At 41.1% G+C, this 20034-nt stretch overlaps 1 protein-coding gene across 2 annotated transcripts in view; it reads left to right on the top strand.

The window, feature by feature from the left end:
- SACM1L (SAC1 like phosphatidylinositide phosphatase) overlaps positions 1–18252 on the top strand; it is a 60547-nt gene extending 42295 nt beyond the window's left edge. Inside the window, exons 12-20 of one of the 2 annotated variants that reach the window (XM_067044514.1) lie at positions 3250–3329; positions 5786–5884; positions 8818–8956; positions 10805–10874; positions 11004–11076; positions 12046–12139; positions 12259–12351; positions 12997–13054; positions 16403–18252. In XM_067044514.1, coding sequence (XP_066900615.1) covers positions 3250–3329; positions 5786–5884; positions 8818–8956; positions 10805–10874; positions 11004–11076; positions 12046–12139; positions 12259–12351; positions 12997–13054; positions 16403–16539 — 843 coding nt within the window. In that variant the 3' untranslated portion in view covers positions 16540–18252. The remainder of the gene's footprint in view (positions 1–3249; positions 3330–5785; positions 5885–8817; positions 8957–10804; positions 10875–11003; positions 11077–12045; positions 12140–12258; positions 12352–12996; positions 13055–16402) is intronic. The other variant, XM_059076674.2, reaches the window with a different exon arrangement.
- Positions 18253–20034: the final 1782 nt, after the last annotated feature.

Below are 20034 nucleotides of genomic sequence, written 5' to 3'. Positions count from 1 at the left end.
TTGTAGTGTCCTTTCATTTTAACTTGAAGGACTCTCTGTAGCATTTCTGGTAGGGCAGGTCTAGGAATAATGAACTCCCTCAGCTTTTGTTTATCCAAGAATGTCTTAATTTCTGTCTCATTTTTGAAGGACAGTTTTGCCAGGTATAGAATTCTTGGTTGACAGTTCTTTTCTTTCAGTACTTTAAATATATCATCCCATTGCCTTCTAGCCTCCAAGGTTTCTGAAGAGAAATTGGCATATAATACTATTCAGAATCCCTCGTATGTGATGAGTCCTTTTCTCTTGCTGCTTTCAAGATCCTCTCTTTGTCATTAAGTAGTTTGATTATAATGTGTTTGGTGTGTTTCCTTGGGTTCGTCATATCTGGGGATTGGGCACTTCTTGGATTTGAAGATGTATATCGTTCATCAAATTTGGGAAGGTTTTTTGCCATTTTCTCTTTAAATAATCTCTCTGCCCCTTTCTCTCTCGCTTCTCTTTCTGGGACTCCCAAATGAATATGTTGTCTGCTTGATGGTGTCCCAGAAGTCCCCCAGGCTCTGTTCAATTTTCCGATTCTTTTTTCTTTCTGCTGCTTCAACTTGATTATTTCTTTTGTCCTATACAAGTTTGCTGATTCTTCTTTCTTCCTGCTCAAATGTGCTGTTGAACTCCTCTAGTGAATTTTTTTTTTTTTTTTTTTTTTTTTTTTTTTGCGGTATGCGGGCCTCTCACTGTTGTGGCCTCTCCCGTTGCGGAGCACAGGCTCCGGACGCGCAGGCCTAGCGGCCATGGCTCACAGGCCTAGTTGCTCCGTGGCATGTGGAATCTTCCCGGACCAGGGCACGAACCCGTGTTTCCTGCATCAGCAGGCAGACTCTCAACCACTGCGCCACCAGGGAAGCCCCTCTAGTGAATTTTTAATTTCCACTTTGTACTTCTCAGCTCCAGACTTACTGTGTGGTTCCTTTGAATACTTTGTCTCTTTGTTGATATTCTCATTTTTTTCACATATGGTTTTCCTGATTTCCTTTAGTTCTTCGTCCATGCTTTCTTTTAGCTCTGAGCATATTTAAGACAGTTATTGTGAAAGTTTTTTTATATTTATTTTTAAATTTTAAAAAATTATTTATTTATTTATTTTTGGCTGCATCGGGACTTTGTTGCTGGGAGCCAGCTTTCTTTAGTTGCGGCGAGTGGGAGCTGCTCTTCGTTGTGGTGCATGGGCTTCTCATTGTAGTGGCTTTTCTTGTTGTGGAGCGTGGGCTCTAGGCACGCAGGCTCAGTAGTTGTGACTTGAGGGCTCTATAGCACAGGCTCAGTAGTTGTGGCACACGGGCTTAGTTGCTCTGAGGCATGTGGGATCTTCTTGGACCAGGGCTCTAACCCGTGTCCCCTACATTGGCAGGAGGATTCTTAACCACTGCGTCACCAGGGAAGTCCTATTTATTTATTTTTAAATTTGGCCACACCACACAGCTTTCAGGATCTTAGTTCCCCAATGAGGGATGGAACCCAGGCTGCGCCAAGTCCTAACCACTGGACCACCAGGGAATTCCCTGAAAGCTTTTTATAAATAAGGCTTCTGCAGGGATGGTTTCTATCAATTTATCCTTTTCCATAGAAAAAGCCTTGTCTTCCTGTGTTTTTTTGTATGCCTTATGATTTTGTTGTTGTTCTTGAAAACTGGGCATTGGATGTTTATAATGTAGTAACTCTGGAAGTCAGATTCTTCTTTCCCAGGGGTTCACTGCTGTTTTGTTTTGTTTTTGTTTTGATTATTGAATGCTGTAGTAATCTATTTGTTTTGAGACTTTTCCAAACTATTTTTGCAAAGACTGTTCCTTGTTGTGTATGCTCATTGAAGTCTCCGTTCTTTTAGCTTGTGTTCAGCTAATGTTTTGACAGAAATTTCCTTGAATACAAGGAACTGAAATAGACAAAGGAAAAAACAAAAAAGAGAACAACCCCATCTCCTAATCTCTGCAGACTTCTGTGTTAGAGCAGTCCTGCACTTATTTAGTTAGGCTTGCTCTGAATGTAGGGATTAGCCTGAGGTGAAGGCTTAAGGTCTTTTCAGGACTTTTGTGAGCATGCATCTTGCTTGGGTATGCATACAGCTGTCTGAAACCCTCCATATACGTGGCTGCTTTTGAGTATCCTAATTTCTCAAAGAGTGTCACCCCAGCTGCTTCTGCAAGCTTTAGATGGTCTATTTTATGTCTCCACCTGAAAATCTTGCCCTAGGTGTCTTGGTTTATAGTCCTCTTGTAGCTTATATGAGCAGTGTGCAAATAAGGTCTGGTCTGCTCCTCCGATTTGTGGAGGGGGGCTGAGAATTGTGTTGCCACTGCTTAAGCTAAGATCGTCATTGCACTGGGGAAAGGATGAGATAAGGGCAAGAAAAATGCTACAGAATTGTCCTACAATTTTGAGGATGGCTTTATCTTGATTGGACATTTGTCTGGTTGCTATAAACCTTTGCCTGTTTTCTAGAGCTCCTACAAAGTTGGTTTAGACAGCTTCTCTTTTTTTTTTTTTTTTTTTTTTTTTTTTGCGGTACGCGGGCCTCTCACTGTTGTGGCCTCTCCCGTTGTGGAGCACAGGCTCCGGACACTCAGGCTCAGCAGCCATGGTTCACGGGCCCAGCCTCTCCGCGGCATGTGGGATCCTCCCGGACCGGGGCACGAACCCGTGTCCCCTGCATTGGCAGGTGGACTCTCAACCACTGCACCACCAGGGAAGCCCCTAGATAGCTTCTCTTTTTACTGATGTTTTTGTGAGGGTATAAGAGCTTAAAGCTTCCTAGTCTGCCATTTTGCTGATATCACTCTGTCCTTTTAATTAAACTTAAAAGACAGCTATGGTGGGGCTTCCCTGGTGGCGCGGTGGTTAAGAATCTGCCTGCCAATGCAGGGGACACGGGTTTGAGCCCTGGTCCGGGAAGATACCATATGCCGCGGAGCAACTAAGCCCATGTGCCACAACTACTGAGCCTGTGCTCTAGAGCCCGCGAGCCACAACTACTGAGCCCACGTGCCACAGCTACTGAAGCCCGGGTGCCTAGAGCCTGTGCTCCACAGCAAGAGAAGCCACCGCAACGAGAAGCCCGCGCACCGTAATGAAGAGTAGCCCCTGCTCGCTGCAGCTAGAGAAAGCCTGCGTGCAGCAATGAAGACCCAACGCAGCCATAAATAAATAAACAAACAAACAAACAAATATTTTTTAAAAAAGAAAGCAGGCTGTGGTGTTTTTAATTTTTTACAGGTTAATCAGAAGGGCTCAGAGAAGCCACTTGAACAGGCGTTTGCAACAATGGTGTCTTCCTTGGCAAATGGAATGATCAGGTACCTCACTAGAAATCTGTTGTAGGTATTTTCAGAGTAGATGTGCAATGCAAATATACGTAAGTACATAGATCTCTCTAGATGTATTTCAGTTTGTTGTTTTCAAAGCATGATTTTGTTAGCTTGAAATTTTCTCTGGCATAATTCATGTTGCAGAATAACTTCTTAACAGTTGAATTTTAATTTTAATTTTGTAAAAGTTTAGTCCTTGATTAAAATCCTCTCCTTGAGGCTTTGCGTCGCTCTGCCCATTGGGTCTTGGATTTCAGTGAGTCATGATTGTTTGGTGTGGTCTGCCTGGTCCTGACCACCACATGAGCTGGAGCAATTTACTGTTGCGTGGCGGCCTTGTCTGGAGCAGCAGCTTGCCCCTCTTGTAAGGCAGTAGGCAACAGTTACAAATTCTGTGTAGCCTTGTCAAAAGAGGGGGGATCCTAAAACATAAACAGTTGCCCTGTGAAAATGTGCAGGGTAATGAGTCAGCCCATTTGGAGCTTATGCATCAGGAAACCAGGGTAGGAGGTGGGGGTATACTGTGTTAGGAAGTGGTCACAGGCATTGGGGGAAGACTTTAAAAGAAATGTTACTCGGTTATTTGGGGAGAATTTTTTTTAACCTGTGGAAAATTTTAAACATACACAAAAATAGAATGATATAATGAACCTTTGGGGAAGAATTTAAGCCTATTGTCCAACTCAAAAACTCTAGCAAATTTATCAGACCCTTACTGCATGCCCATTTCTGCCTTCTCATAGTGGAACCTGCGCAAACACACTTGGATGAGTCAGAGAAGTGATTCCTATCCAGGATGTGCCTCAAAATCCTCAGAGGAATTACTCAGAATATACCTAAGACTTGAAAAATCAGCATCACTGGGTTTAGAGTCCAACATGTCTATTCTGGAAAAAGTTTATCTGCTGCCTCCTTTTGTACACCCCTGGTTAAGCCCCTGTGTGCTTCAGAGGGTTTCTGTAGGTATACTCACCTCCAGAGTTGCCTCTAGTGTTTGTAGCAACAGCTAACTTTGAGAACTTGAGGCATAAGTCAGAGTCTAAAGTTATGCCCTTGGTGTTCCAGGGCACTTGGAGGATACATACTGCTAAGGAATAAACACCCTAAAGCTATTGTTACCAAAATATAATGATGTAAGATATTCTTAGAAGATACAAATGTAATTTTAGAAGGATACAAGCTTAAGAATCCAAGTGCATTTATGTGCTAGTGAGCCACTTAAATTCTTCAGGCAAGTCTAGGGCTATGGTCAGAGCACTCCAAAAATAACTATCACACCACCACTTCTAATGGAGCTGCCTTTGAAAATGCTTCCCCCCACTCCCAGTCTTCCCAAAGTCTGGCCTCACAGTTGGCTAACTTCTGTTTTTATACTGATTTCTAAGTACCCCATTCTCCCCTGAGATAACCATTGAGGTGATAGAAGCCCCTCTCTTGACCTGCTGGAAGCCCACCCTACATTGATGTCCCTTCAGCCATTGGAGCCAAGGCTCCATGAGAGCAGACACGTAATCTGAATTTTACTCTGTAGATGAGAGTGTAATGTTCTTCTAGTCCTCCTCCTTTATGACTTGACTTGATCCCTGAATAGGAAGTTGGGTAGAAGTGGAATGTGTGAGACTCTTCATGTACCCTGGTGCCCAGATTCTCTTCATTCTTTCTTCCTCTCTTGACTTTCAGGAGTTGGTTAATCATTTTTCCCCCTCTCAAGGGGCAACATTTTCCAGTTCATAGTAGGGCATCTTCACTGTTAGATGTGTTCTAACTTTGAAATTTATACCTCTTAAATATTAGATAACTGAAAACAGCCCATTACAGATGGATGGACAAGAAAATTCTCTCTACCACATGTATGTGTGATGTATGGATAGTGATAATGAATATATTGATAGGATGAACAGTAACTAACCAGAGTGGGGACCATCCTGCTTCTGTTCTTCTCACAGCCCCTAATACACAACAGACAGTCCAGTCCTCCTTGGATTGAATTGCATTTGACCATTTTGAACATCTTAATTGATCTGAAAATCAAAAAGAGACCCTATTCTTTGCACATGGGGGTAGAGAATAAATATACAGTAGATATTCAGTTGGACAAGACTACTTTATATTAACATGCCTGATTGCTGTACCTGAGCTCACTTCTGTAGTATTTCGCTGGGCTTCTTTACTCCTATCTGAGGGCCTCTAGAAAAACATGTGAAGATAGAAGAGAGTGTGTGTGTATTTTTTTCCTTCAGTAGATATGAGCATGAGAAGGTGGCTGTGTCTGTGCATGCCTGTATGCATGTGTATATGTATAGTGGTAAACCCAGAGTGAAGGAGGCTCTACTGTTCCCAGGCAATATGTATGTAGAGAGGAGGATCTGCTTATGAAGGTATTATTAACAGAAGGAAAATGAATAATCTTTAGTCACTTTCTGAGTATCTTTTCTTTTGGTTAGATATATTGCCTTTGACTTCCATAAAGAATGTAAAAATATGAGATGGGATCGACTAAGTATTTTATTGGATCAAGTAGCAGAAATGCAAGATGAATTAAGGTAAGCTATGTTATTTCCCTACAGAGGTTGAGGGATGAGGTAGGTGCATATGTTAATCATGTATATTATGCATTATCTAGCAGACTTACAGATATAGTTCACTAGGTTGATAGCACTTGTCTATACTCTCATTCATAGTTGTTTTTTCCCCTGAAAGATGAGACTTGGTGATTTTTAAATATTTAAAAATTCTTAAAAATGACCCAAGTCCAGGTATTTTCATGTTTTTATGTATTCTACACATTTACAGATTTTTATATAATTGAAGTTAGTTTGCTACTGTTGTATGTTCAGTTGTTTTCACTAAACGTTTTATCACATTTTGTCATTAGCCTACCAGGTCTTTGTAATGATAGCATTTAATGGCTTTTCTGTGTTCCATTTTGTCATAGTACAGTTTCAGTGAAATGCTTTTCTTTGCATTGGGCATCTGGTTTGTTTCCTTTTCTCTTCCTGCCATGAAAGATTGTGCTGCAGTGAATCATTCTGGGTATAAATATATTTTTACTTCCGTTAAACTGTTGCTTGAAATAAATTCTTGAGGGTAGAATAATGGATCAAAGGGTCTGAATATCTTCATGGTACTTCTCGTGTGTGTTTACAGTGTTACTTACTGTGTGGGTTCATATATTCACTGTACTCTATGCACATGTCAGTCTTTACCTATTTTAAAGCCAGAAGTAGGAATCTGGAAACCAGTCTCATTTTGTTCTGCCTGTGTAGTTCTAATGCACTGTGTAATTTCAGGTACACAGTAACATAGTAAAACTTCTGTAGACATTTGCTCAGCTTTTAAAAAAAAATTTTTTTATACATATTAAGTCATCAGCTATAGTTAGTTAAATCTTTTTTTTTTCTTCTATGAGGTTTTGTTTTGAGCATAGCTAGTGAAGGGGAGTTGACCTGTATCATTATTGGGGCAGAGAAACCTTGTCAGAAGGGTTACTTCCTCTGAAGTAACCACTGGGTTCATCTGTTACTTGTTGCCCCACAGAGTATAAGAAAGAAGGGAGGATTGACACCAGAATCTTTGTCCATTGCTCTCACTCTGTTCCACAGGGACAGTAGACGTTTCACCTGTGACTTTCAGATGACCTCTCTGCACATTTGTTTCCAGGGATTTGGGGGGAAGTAGAAAGAATCTGGGCTTTGGGGTCCTACACAATAAGTTTGAAATCTCAGTTTGCCTCCTCTTAGCCATGTGACCAAGGAGCAAATTAGTTATCTTCACATCTTGATTTCTCCATCTGTAAAGTGGAGATAATAATACTTATCTCTTAGACTTGTATAGTTTAAGAAATAATATTTATAAAACATGTAGTATTTAGTTTATAAGTGTTGGGGTGCCAACACCACATGCACTCTATATATACATACTCTAATCGAACTTCACCAGTCTGGCATGAACCTCACATAGAGTTTTACTCTAAACGCATTCTTTTAAGCCTTTTTTTTTTCTGCCACGCCTCAAGGCATGTGGGAACTTAGTTCCCTGACCAGGGATCAAACCCATGCCCCCTGTATTGGAAGCACGGAGTCTTAACCACTGGACTGCCAGGGAAGTCCCTTAAGCCCTTAATTTTAAGGTCATGATTTTTAGCCCTTGGTGAATCTATTGTGTTTCTCCCTCACTTTTTGATTTTGGGGAGTAATTGCAATAAAATTAATATTATCTAGTATTCATTGTAGTCTCTGTCCCATACACTCTGGCTAAGCACTTTATATGCATTTTACATTATCTCATTTAAACCTAAGAGCGACCTAATGGTGGTGCTGTCATCCCCATTTCGTGGGTGAAAAATATTTAGGCTCTGAGAGATTAGGTTAATTACTTAAAGTTACACAGCTAGTAACTTACCTAAGGAGCTAAGGGTAGCAAACCAGTTGTTTGCTGCCAAAGTCCATGCTCTTTACTGCCACACTGTGTCAGCATTGTCAACTTTTTGAGTTCATAGAATAATCTGAACAGATTGTTAAAAATGACAGAAACACAGGAACTGGTAACCATGGTTGGCTCCAGTGCAGACATCTGGGTGGTTCAGGGGAGAAAGGAAAATGGATTTTTCAAATAATACCCTATTATACCTTATAAATTTATGACTATTTGCATATATTACCCTTCTTTTTAAAATTAATTCATTTATTTATTTTATTTTTGGCTGTGTTGAGTCTTTGTTGCTGTACATGGGCTTTTCCAGTTGCAGCGAGCCGGGGCTACTCTTCGTTGCAGTGCATGGTCTCATCACAGTGGCTTCTCTTATTGTGGAGCACGAGCACTAGGCACGCGGGCTTCAGTAGTTGTGGCTCACGGGCTTAGTTGCTCCGCGGCATGTGGGATCTTCCCGGACCAAGGCACGAACCTGTGTCCCCTGCATTGGCATTCTTAACCACTGCACCACCAGGGAAGCCCTATTACCCACTTTAAGAAGGGATTTTAAAATGTTTTTAATGCACAGTATCCAGCCCTTGCTTCAGAGAGTCTTAGTTTATTTCAAGGCCAAGCATCTTCATTTTTAACAAACATCTCAGGGAATTCTGATATAGACAGCACAGGGGACTGTGCTTTAAGAAATCCTGACGTAGGGGGCATAGGTGCAATAATTATGTCAAAGGAAGACCTCTTCTGGCCTTAGGGAAACACGGTGATGTCCTCAGCCATCTTTACAATACTCCCAACTGTCCCTTTTCACATCTCTTGCGTGAAGTGACCTTGATGCTACAGTTGTTTTGAGATAGGGGTGGTCTTGCCTCTTCTGTTTAAACTTCCTTTTGGTCTTTGGTAATCAAATATACCTGAAATGTACATTTCCCATCTGACCTTTTAATTTACCAGTTTTAATAATGTCTCTGACATGGACCTGTGTTATAAGAGGTCTGTCCTTAGTAGGCTTGGCTGACTTTGGTATGAGAGTGTTTATACAAATATGTTTTAGTTATTTTCTAGTGGACTCTGACGGCAAGGTGGTGACTAACCAGGAAGGCGTGTTCCGCAGCAATTGCATGGATTGTCTGGACAGAACTAATGTGATCCAGAGTCTGTTAGCTCGTCGTTCGCTTCAGGCCCAGCTTCAGGTACAAATGCATTTTTTCTTTTATCAGATAAACAATATAGCAAAAAAGAAACTTCATCTTTAAAAACCATTAACAAGAAACATTCACATGCCCCCGTCCTAACCAAATTCTTTTTGGTTTTGTGTCTTGCCATCCATGGATGTACACTTTGTCCATAACCGTGGTCAGTGTATGTACACAGTTTTAAATTTTGCATTTTTGCTCTAGCATTATATGTGATCATAGTTTTTAAGAGGTGCATTGTTGTGCTATAATTTACTAAGCCATTTAGGTTGCTACATTTTTGGCTTATAAATAAGACTATAGAGAATATACCTATGTATATTATTATTAGCTTGAATTATTTCCTTTGGGTTAACTCCTACTGGGTTAAAGAGAATATATAATTTCCAAGAGGGTTATACCAATTACCCCTAAGACTAGCCAGCAGTGAAAAGTGAATCTTGCCAGCATTAAATATTTTTATTTGGAAAGGTTTTTTTTCTTCTTTAATAGTACAGAGTAGTACCTCAAAGTTGTTTTCGTTTGCACCTTTTATTGTTTGGCAAGGGGTATTAACTCCCAGGTATAAAGTTTCTGACACAGCTCTGCTTTACCAGCAAGACTGTGTTGTTGAGAAAGAATAGGTATGAATATTTTCTTCTCTTTATATTTGGAATTAAAAATATGTATATCCCAGATTTCCAGATCATATTGGCATTTGTTGTAGGGAGCAAACAAAATGCATCCCAAATGGTTTCCTGCCTAAATAATTTGTAAACATTCAACTTTGTTTATGACAATTTTATGGGACTTAGGGAAGAATTATGGAGGGAAAATACCTCCCCAGATCCTCAAGTAGGACATACCAAAGGAGTGGTTGCCATCTGAGCATTCTCTAGCTTGTATGGTACTGTGTCCTTGTCAGTCTGTTGGATTTATTGTACTTCAGAATATATTTTTCAATAGAAACAATATTAAGAATGGTTGTTTCCAAGGCTGATTAACAGAAATCTATTTAACTAGGTTCTGTAATCTGTATTTAACTAATTTACATGCTAAAAATAGTATTATAAAACTTAACCAACCTTCAGAGAGTCTTTAGGCAGGAACCTCTCTAGCCTCAGTGCCAGCTAATGTGGGGACTCCAGTTGTGCCTTTTCCCTTCCAGTGAAGGCAGGTCATTGAGTGTGGGCAGGCCCCATTCTGAGTGAGAGAGAGCGAGATGTCATTTGAGGTGAGCAGTGAAGATGGTGGTTCTAAGAGGGTTGTGGGTCCAAGACAAAGACCAAGGCAGGAGTTCCTAATCTGTGGTCAGTGAACTCCAGTGGGGAGACCATAGAGAGCTTCAGGATGCCCAGGAGTCCTCTGAGATTATATGCAAAGTGCTGTTTGTGGGGAGGTAGGTGGGTAGCATTCATCCCAATTCTCAAAGGGTCCCAGGGTTAGGGGATAAATTTGGAGGTCAGAAGTCTGGAGATGGTGAATTGTGAGGAGGTAGAGGGGTAAAGGCAGTGGAAGATTGGGGGTGGCAGGAAAGGAGGTAGTAATGGCTGGAATCCTGCAGCAGCCTTCACTCTCCCCGCTCCTTTCCCTTCTGCCCCTGTCTCTGAGTCTACAGTCTTGCCACTGTTCCTGCGGTGCTGGGGCTCAAGGGAGAGTGGAGGCTATGGGCAGAAGGAAGCCCAAAGAGAGGCTTTGCAGCCTGGCCTGAGTGGGAGAGTGCTGTGGTCCCCATGTACAGGGAAAGCATCTCCCACCTGCAACCAGGTGACAGATGATCTGGGGACTATGCTTTTTCTTCCTAAGTCATATGTGCTGAAATCTGTTTATGTTTACACATAAACATAGGTATGATTCTTATTCCAGAGACTAGGAGTTTTGCATGTGGGACAAAAGCTTGAAGAACAAGATGAATTTGAGAAGATTTACAAAAACGGTAGGTAATTTCTTTAACAGAGGCAAGGTTACTCAAAGTTTGAAATAAATAATTTGGATTTAGAGCATTGGTTGTCATTTTAATCATTATCAGCTGACTTTTACTTTTTTTTTTTTTTTTTTTTTATAGCCTGGGCTGACAATGCAAATGCTTGTGCCAAACAGTATGCGGGAACTGGTGCCTTGAAAACTGACTTTACCAGGCAAGCCATGCTTTAAAATCACATTCCAGACCAGTGGTTCACAGTTCTGGTGCATAGCAGATCACTCGGGCAACTTCTAAACAATAGCAACAGCAAACCACCAGTGCCTGGGCCTCATTTCTGACCAGTTGAGTCAGGACTGCAGGGAGATGAGGCCCAGGCACTGGTGGCTTCTTAGCATCCCTGGGTGATTCTGATGCACAGTGGGTGTTGAGAACCATGGCTCCTTAGCTTTTCTCAAAACTTACTGTGCACCAGACTCACCCCAGTCCCACTCAGCAGGTCTGGGGCAGGGCCTGAGATTCTGTACCCAGGTGATGCTGGTGCTGTTTTCAAGGACCACACTAGGTAGTGAGAGGTTAGAATGTTTTGAATTTGTTACACATGTGATTGGGTCTTTTTCTGCTATATGGATTCCCTGGGAGCAAGATAAGACTTCTAGTCTCTTTGCTGTTTCATGCCACTTAACCTGGGCTGTGTGTTTCTCTTCTTATTTCTTGTCTTTGCAAGTGGAACTGAGAGTTTTTCCTCTTTGTGCCTACTTTGGTAATATTTTAGAAATAGGATACACATTTCTTGGACCCGATATTGGTTTCTTTTGTGAGGTGTCTCCTTCATATATTCAGGGATTTTTTTTTTTTTTTTTTCTTGCGGTACGCGGGCCTCTCACTGTTGTGGCCTCTCCCATTGTGGAGCACAGGCTCCAGACGCGCAGGCTCAGTGGCCATGGCTCACGGGCCCAGCCGCTCCGCGGCATGTGGGATCTTCCCGGACCGGGGCACAAACCCTCATCCCCTGCATTGGCAGGCGGACCCTCAACCACTGTGCCACCAGGGAAGCCCTCAGGGATGTTTTAAAAAAAACTTTATAATTCACCTATCTCCATACCACATACTTATTGGCTGTAAAACAGTGTGAGAATTTAATATGCAAATCTGTAACTCAAAACTTAACCTCATATTTAACCAGAACTGGGAAGAGAACTCAGTTGGGACTTATAATGGATGGCTGGAACTCACTAATACGGTATTACAAGAACAACTTTTCTGATGGATTTAGACAAGTAAGTCTGTTATTTGATGCTAATTTTTGGTTATTAGGTGGCTATATCTTTGTACTGTTCCTCAGTAATTTAATCATATCTAATTTGGGAGTTACTAATTTCCTTTTTTTCTCTTCTAGGATTCCATAGACTTATTTCTTGGGAACTATTCAGTGGATGAATTAGAATCTCATAGTCCTTTAAGTGTTCCAAGGGATTTGAAATTCCTGGCTGTAAGAAACCTTTATGTTTTTCAGGTTGTTAAAAGCATTGTGTCTGAAGGTATAGATGGTGCCAGCTCCCCTTGAAATAAAACATTTTATATTGTTCTAAATGGAACATAAATATTTAAGTGTCTCCAAGGAGCAGATCAGGGAGAGGAGTAAAATAACTTTGGAATGTTTGTCTTCTTTCAAACTTGACTGTCTTTCGTAGATCCTTTTTAAGTGAGAACACAGACCAAAGGGAGTGTGAGGGTTTCTCATTTCCGGAGACTACTCCCCTGAGGTTCAGGGATTGCCAGAGGCAAACTTGTGACCTGGAAGTTGACTCCTCTGTTCACCAGACTTTTCAAGAGCCTCTCTGGGGTCTCATTCCAGTGGGCAGGGTGTCCTGGAGTGGAGGAGCCTAGTGTCTGGGTTCTCACCTGGGCGACCTCCCTCTGCTTAGCACTCCCTGGTTTGGAGCAAAGCCATGTTTTTTCAGATCTTTAACCTGTTCGAAGATTTGGGCAGTTAAAATAATGATGTTTTGCTGAAAGAAAGATACTTTGTATCTTGAAAGCCAATGCATGCTTTCAAGCAAAGCATGCATAACTGATTGTACAACCATTGATTAGCATCTTATGTGATGGTTTCTCTTTCCGTTTTCTTTTCCAGTTGCCTATTATCATGGTTGTCGCCTTTTCCATGTGCATTATCTGTTTGCTTATGGCTGGTAAGTCTGCCCTTGTTTCACATTCTTACATTCATTTCTTAGAATGTTGAACTTTCCTGTACAGCATCTTAAGTTTGCGCCTATTCGGTACTTGATGTTTCCCTATTGAATTGAATGAGTAAAGTGGGCAGATGGGAGGATTCATCCTTAGATGTGACAGAAGGAAAAATGTATACTCAGTAGCTTGATAAGTTTTTTTTTCCACTTGAGCTTTTTAAAATATTTTTTTCTTGCTATCAAAGTAATACATAGTAATTACAGAAAATACAGTTGGGCAAAAAAGAAGATAATGTTTTTTATCACCTTGCCTTTCAGAGATAAGCTAATTACTCTTAACATTTTGATATGTTAATCTTTATAAGTGTGTATTTTTTTTCAAAAGTGAGATGCAAATTTTTTTGTAATCTGTTTTTTCACTGAGCAATGTAAATATTTCCCCACGTTCTTTATTTTTAATGGCTGCACAGTATTCCATTAGTGGATGTATAATTTATTTAACCAACCACCTATGTTGGACAAACAAATGTTATTATAGATTAATACATTACTTCTTGAATTTTAATAGCAAAATTGCCTAAGAACCTGAGCTAATAAGGTCTTTATTGGTTTTCTTTTCTCTCTCAGTGTTTTTCTGTGTTACTAAGTTAATGGAGACATTTTCATCTTAAATGCATATTAAGTAGTGTTCAGTGCTCTGGGAGTTTGAGTCTGTAACATGTTGCATTGTGCCTGGGAGGTGCAGCCTTAGGCTCCTGCAGTCTCATCCTCTATCCTGAATTCGCTGGGCTGATATTCCTCTGCCTGGCTGACTTCTGCCATCCTCAGGCTCCCCTCTCATGAAGTGTCTCTTTGTTCTCCCACACAGACCTCATCTCCCCCTTTCTGATTTCCACAGCATTTTGTTTACCTCTCTTACAGCACTTTCTTCTTTTAACCTTTTAAGCACCTAGGGATTCTTCTTCAGATGCGCTGTACTCTTTGGGGTCCCGAATGCACCCAAGGTGTGTTTCTGTTTGTGTGGTAGTGATTTGCATACTCATTCGTCTTTCTCACTGAATCAGCAACTTTTTGAAGGCAGAGATAGTGTCTTACTTATTGTTTTACCTCCTGTGTCTGGGATACAGTTTTGCCCTCGGCAAAACTTTGCTGAATTAAGAACTCCTGTTCACCCCCCACACCCCACATTAATTCTGCCAGCTTCTTGAGGGGAGGCTCAGAACCTGTTCATCTCTGTAATCCCCTCAGTGTTCAACAGTGTAGGTCGTCATGACACAGGAAGGAGCTGTCTTCTTGTTACTCTAGGGCAGGGGTTAGCAGACATTTTCTGAAGAGTCAGATAGTAAATATTTTAGATTTTGTAAACTACATACAGTCTCTGTTTGCACAGTTTGTTTTTACAGTTCTTTTTTTTTTTTTTTGTGGTATGCGGGCCTCTCACCGCTGTGGCCTCTCCTGTTGCGGAGCACAGGCTCCGGACGCACAGGCTCAGCGGCCATGGCTCACGGGCCCAGCCCCTCCGCAGCATGTGGGATCTTCCCGGACCGGGGCACGAACCCGTGTCCCCTGCATTGGCAGGCGGACTCTCAACCACTGTGCCACCAGGGAAGCCCCCTACAGTTCTTTAAAAATGTAAAAACCATCACAGTGCAAAAACAAGCCGAGGACTCTCGAGTGCAGCATCACTGTGTGGCATGACTAGGGTGTCTGTGTCACATTTGGGGCAGGAAGGAAGAGGACAGGACCAGCTGGCATGTGCTGCTCACGGTTCAGTTCACATCCCAGATCCTTTGACTTCTTTCTTTAAAACATTTCCCATTGGATGCCATTTTCTGGGAGCCACTCCACTGCTGAATTAGTTTTGTTATTTTGGTCTTTTTATATACTCACATTTCCCTGTGGAACCTCTGGAAAGGCAGGGAAGTCAAGACCAAGACTCAGCCTGAACAAACGGACCATTCCTTTGGGGAGTGTCCCAGAGTGGGCTTGTGAGAAACTGCTTTTTTCTTTATCCAAAAAGAGTTTTAAAACCCAGAGCTTTCGGGCTTCCCTGGTGGCGCATTGGTTGAGAGTCCGCCTGCCGATGCAGGGGACACGGGTTCATGCCCCGGTCTGGGAAGATCCCACGTGCTGCGGAGCGGCTGGGCCTGTGAGCCATGGCCGCTGAGCCTGCGTGTCCAGAGCCTGTGCTCCACAACGGGAGAGGCCACAACAGAGAGAGGCCTGCATACCGCAGAAAAAAAAAACAAAAAACAAACAAACAAAAAAAACCCCAGAGCTGTCAAAATTAGCAATTGTGGAAATTTGAATGTTTTCAAGTGAAAAGATACTGGATGCTGTGGTTAGTAACATCTCATGTCAGTTAATTGTTGTAAAGTAATGATCTTTGTGGTGTTTAGATATGACCATGTGTGATTTCTAGTCCCTACTTTGGTATTTAAGAGAATAGCAAATAAATGCAAGCATGTTCTCTGATAGCTTATTAGGAAAGTGTCTACACTCTGAATTTCCTTTCTGGCGTGCTCTCTTACTGGCTGTTGGCCTCTGCATGTTTCCCTGTCAGCAGGTGAGGCCAGTACTATTGCAGGAGGGAAGCAACACTGGGTTCACCTATTCAAGGAGTAGAACAAAATAGATCTTTTCCCATTGGTCTGCTGCTTCCTTCATGTACTCTAGACTTTGAAAAAAAATGCATATCAGGAGAGTTGTGTGAAATATGTTGTTAAAATATGTTGTATTTATTGAGTTTTGTTTTATACACTTTAATACATAACTTTTCTGAAGCATGTATATTTGTAAAGTTATTTTCCATAACAGAAAAACCCGAATGAACTTTTTGGCCAACCCAGTATTTTTTGTGTAGGCATTTCGGTAGTACCTGATACCTGTCATAGATAGGACTATGAACTAAACTATTAGTAATAATTTCTTATAATATTAAAGTATATAATCTCAAACTAATAATTACTGTTTGCTTGATATAACCTGATATTAGTTTAGTCAAGTGGTTCTCAAAATGTGGTCTCTCGACCCGTAGCATCAGTATAATCTGGGAACTTGTTAGAAATGCAGATTCTTGGACACCACCCTAGGCCTGCTAAATGAGACAGACAGACACTCTGGGGTTGAGCCCAGCAGCTGATTCTTTATCAAGCCCTGAAGCGGATTCTGATGCCAGCCAGAGTTTGAGAACCACTGGTTTAAACCTTAATTGAGAGGTTCTTATATTTTTCCTTTGGATGTGTTAGTAAACTTTAATGTTGTCAAGATGTGCTAAATGGCTGAAAGCTGGATCTAGTATCAGTAAAATGACTTGTTATTTATCAGCTCTTTGTTTTTTAAAATCAACAGGTGACACCTGGACAGAAACACTGGCATATGTGCTCTTCTGGGGAGTTGCAAGCATTGGAACATTTTTTATTATTCTTTACAATGGCAAAGATTTTGTTGATGCTCCCAGATTGGTCCAGAAAGAAAAGATAGACTGAATTTGTGTCTGTGGAAAGCGGCTTGGCTTGGAAGATTCCATTATGCAGAACTGGAGTCTTTACTGACCCGCTTTCCACGTCAGCCCAAGGTCTTTTTAAATCCTTTATCCAAAAGCACATCTTGCGCTTTGTGTGGGGGTGATGACTTAGAATTGATCTGATGTTACTGCCTTGATGGTCTCTTTACTATTGGGATGGTTATATTTATAATTTGAAGCTATTCTATAATTAAAATGTAAGCTCAATTCAGTTCATGGAATGGAAGGAATCTATTCATTGTCAATTTAATCAGCTGTTGCAGAATAAGTAATATATTTTAAAGAAATCTAGCTTCTTTCCTTATTTAAAACAGTGAAATTATTTTTCTAGCTCAGTTTATTGTCACTGTAGAAGCAGTTGCTGTTAGCAAGCATACTTTTCCATACATCTTTGGACTTTTCCTTAGTTTAATAATAAGCTAACTACTCTGTTTATAAAATGTCTTACATATATCAAGTAGTTGGACGAAATAGTCTGTGACTACATGGTAGGAAAGAGGAGACCAGGGTCTGGTGTTCCTTTGGAGCTTCAGTTGGGCTGCCTTATGAGTTCAGTCAGCTTGAGCTGTGCAGTTTAAGTGTGATGAAAAAGGTTCAGGTGTATTTTACCTTTTTTAAAAAGTGTAAATGAAATCAAAGAATGTGAAGTCTCTCTCTTATGCTAGAGGTCCAAAGCCTCCTCCGTTTTCAGGATTGCCCCAGTGTGGAAAATACCCTTGGTTGGTCAGCTCCTTCCTTCTGGACCTTTCGGTTTCTTGGGGGTCTTTCATGGAGACATGCAGGCCTCTGAGCGGGTCTTGTGCTGAATCCGCTGTTGCACTTGGAGGCAGTAGCTGCTTTTCCACGCACGGTAGTGTCGATGCTTTTCCCTCTTCAAGGGTTTTTGTTAGCTGTCAGTAAGTCTAAAATTTAGTGCTTCCAGGTAGTTACAGCTCTCCAAATCAAGGACCAACTTAAACTTTAATTTATGTGCAGAAATAAATCTGAAAAATACGCTCTAGAAGCTGTGCATAGTTCTAATTATAATTCAGACTGTATATTCAAATTGTAATTATGAGGTTTAAAAATTAGAAAAGTATGTAAGGAAGTATAATTGCCACTATTTTAAAATAGTTCAGTTAAATATTGCTACAATATTTGTGTTGTGCTTGAAAACATGTACAGTTTTTTCAATGGTAATACCTTTTCCTGTCCTTAAATATCTGTAAAGAGCGCCTTGATTTTAACATTACCTTTTTTCCAACATTATCTTTTATAAACATTAATAAGAGTTGTTGCTTTTAGAAACTCTAAAGGAAATAATAGCTGGAAAACCCTCTGTAGCTTAAAGTCAGTCATTAAAACTCACAATAGGGTAAGTAATTAGAACTACCTACTCTTAACTTGTAAATAAGCATAATTCGTTCCAAAGAGGAAATATCGAAACTTAGTTCACATCTACTGTATTGTAGTACTCTGATGCTACTGGGTATTTCACATTAAGAACTTATTTCAATGACCACAACAAAGACCAAATCTGAACTGCTGATGTGGCTGTTTTGCAGTGAATGGGCTAATGTTGGTGTGTTAGATCTTAAGGTATCAATATTTCAGAACCCTGCAATGATTATATTTCTAAAGTCATGTACTGTCCATCCATAAGTGAAAATAAAATGTCATATTCTTTTCTAACTAATGTTGGTGTCATTCCTATACCTTGTCTTACAAAGGGATGTTCTTTTTTATAAAAATCATGCAAAGCAATGTGTGGTCATTATAAAAGAATTAGACCATATATGTAAGCAAGAAAATGAGTAGCTTCTGAAATTCTACTTTCCAGATATGGCCACTTGAAAAATTGTGTTTATCCTTATAATTATTTTTCAGTTACAGATATTCCAGGGGAATATTTAGTAAAGTATAGTGTTCATTAAAAGATGTCCCCTGTATTCCCACCTCCAAATTGTAATTTCTTTTTCAAAATGATAGAGGCTCTCAACCAAGAAGTGGGACAATATGCTTATTAGAAAACGTCCTCCCAGGCCACAGGAAGGTGTCAGGGAGCACGAGGGAAATGCTGATGTAGACGCCTCGGCGCCTAGGAGACCCTTGCATGTGTGTGTGGTGTGTGAAGGGGTGTTTTGGGGGGAAGTGGCTTAAACAAGGGTTTGGGGGTTTTTCCTCCAGCTTGCCTAAGAGTCCTGATGTCAGAAGTTTTCCTACTACAGATAAATTACGATAAATCTTTAAAATATTATGTTCTTTGGCACATGGACCTCTCCACCTTGGCAATTTGGTTCACCAAAGCCAGCAAGATGGAAGTCACAGTCTTTTTTAACCTAATATCAGAAGTGTCATCCCATCACTTGTGCCATATTCTATGCATTAGAAACAAGCGACTAGATCAGCTCACTCGGGGAGGGGATTACACAGGGCATGAATACCGGGAGGTGGGGCTCTCTGGAAGTCTGTTCCCACAGCCTGTAAGGAGAGAAAAATCCAAAGTCTTGATTCAGAGCTGGAGGGAATCGTGTGTTTCCTGTGCTGTGCCTTTGAGGTCTTTTGCCTGTTTCTGTTAGATTGCTTGTCCTTAAAGATTTCTGAAATTCTTAATATTCTGGAGAGTAATTCTTTGTTGCTTGTATGTACTACATGTATCTTCTAGTTTGTGGCTTGTCTTTTCATTTTCTTGTGGTTACTTTTGGTGAAAGAAGTGTATAATTTCAATGGTGTTGAATTTACCAAAAATTTCCTACCATCCCTTGTGCCTGGGTAAGACAACATTGCTCAACTCCAAGGGACTTCTTTTCACATAATTTTGCTTTTTCACTTCAGGTCTTTTCTCCATTCTATAAAGTAAGGAAATGATCTGTGTCAATCCAGGTAGATCAGATTATGCTGTGGTAACAAATGATCCCCAAATCTCAGTGGCTTTAAAAAAAAAATGAAGACTTACTTCTCACTCATTCTGTGTATCCTTGAAGGGTCTGCTGCAGCTCTGCTACATGACATCTGCATCCTGGGACCCAGAGTGACGGAACAGCTTCACACAGGAACATTACCAGTTGTCCTGGCAGGAAGAAAAGGGAGAAGTTTCTGCTTGAAGGTGACAATCTCTTCTCTTCACATTTCATTGGTCAAAGCAAGTCACATGGCCATACTTGAAGTGATGGTGGGAGGAGAGTGTAGCCCCTGGGGAGGGAATGTGTGCTGTCATCCGACACAGGCTCCAGTTTTCTTTTCCCACTGGGTTAACGGGAAGAGTCAGCAGAGAGCCTTCCCAACTCCCTCCGTCCTGCTGTGCGGTGCTGCCACTGTCACACATCAGGCTCCCCTCCACTTGCAGGGTTTCTGCTTTCTGTTCTGTCTCGTTGGCCTGGGTGTTTTCACTACTGAGAACTCTTCCTCACGCAGCCGTGTCCTACAGGATGGCCTCTGAGCTCTGAGCCCCCAGCTTCTCAGTCTGTTTGGCAAAGCA

The sequence above is a fragment of the Kogia breviceps genome, chromosome 10 (genome assembly GCF_026419965.1).
Source record: "Kogia breviceps isolate mKogBre1 chromosome 10, mKogBre1 haplotype 1, whole genome shotgun sequence".
NCBI classification, from domain to species: Eukaryota; Metazoa; Chordata; class Mammalia; order Artiodactyla; family Physeteridae; genus Kogia; species Kogia breviceps.
The sequence above is the reverse complement of the archived record's forward strand: the minus strand, read 5'-3'. Positions and strand labels throughout refer to the sequence as shown.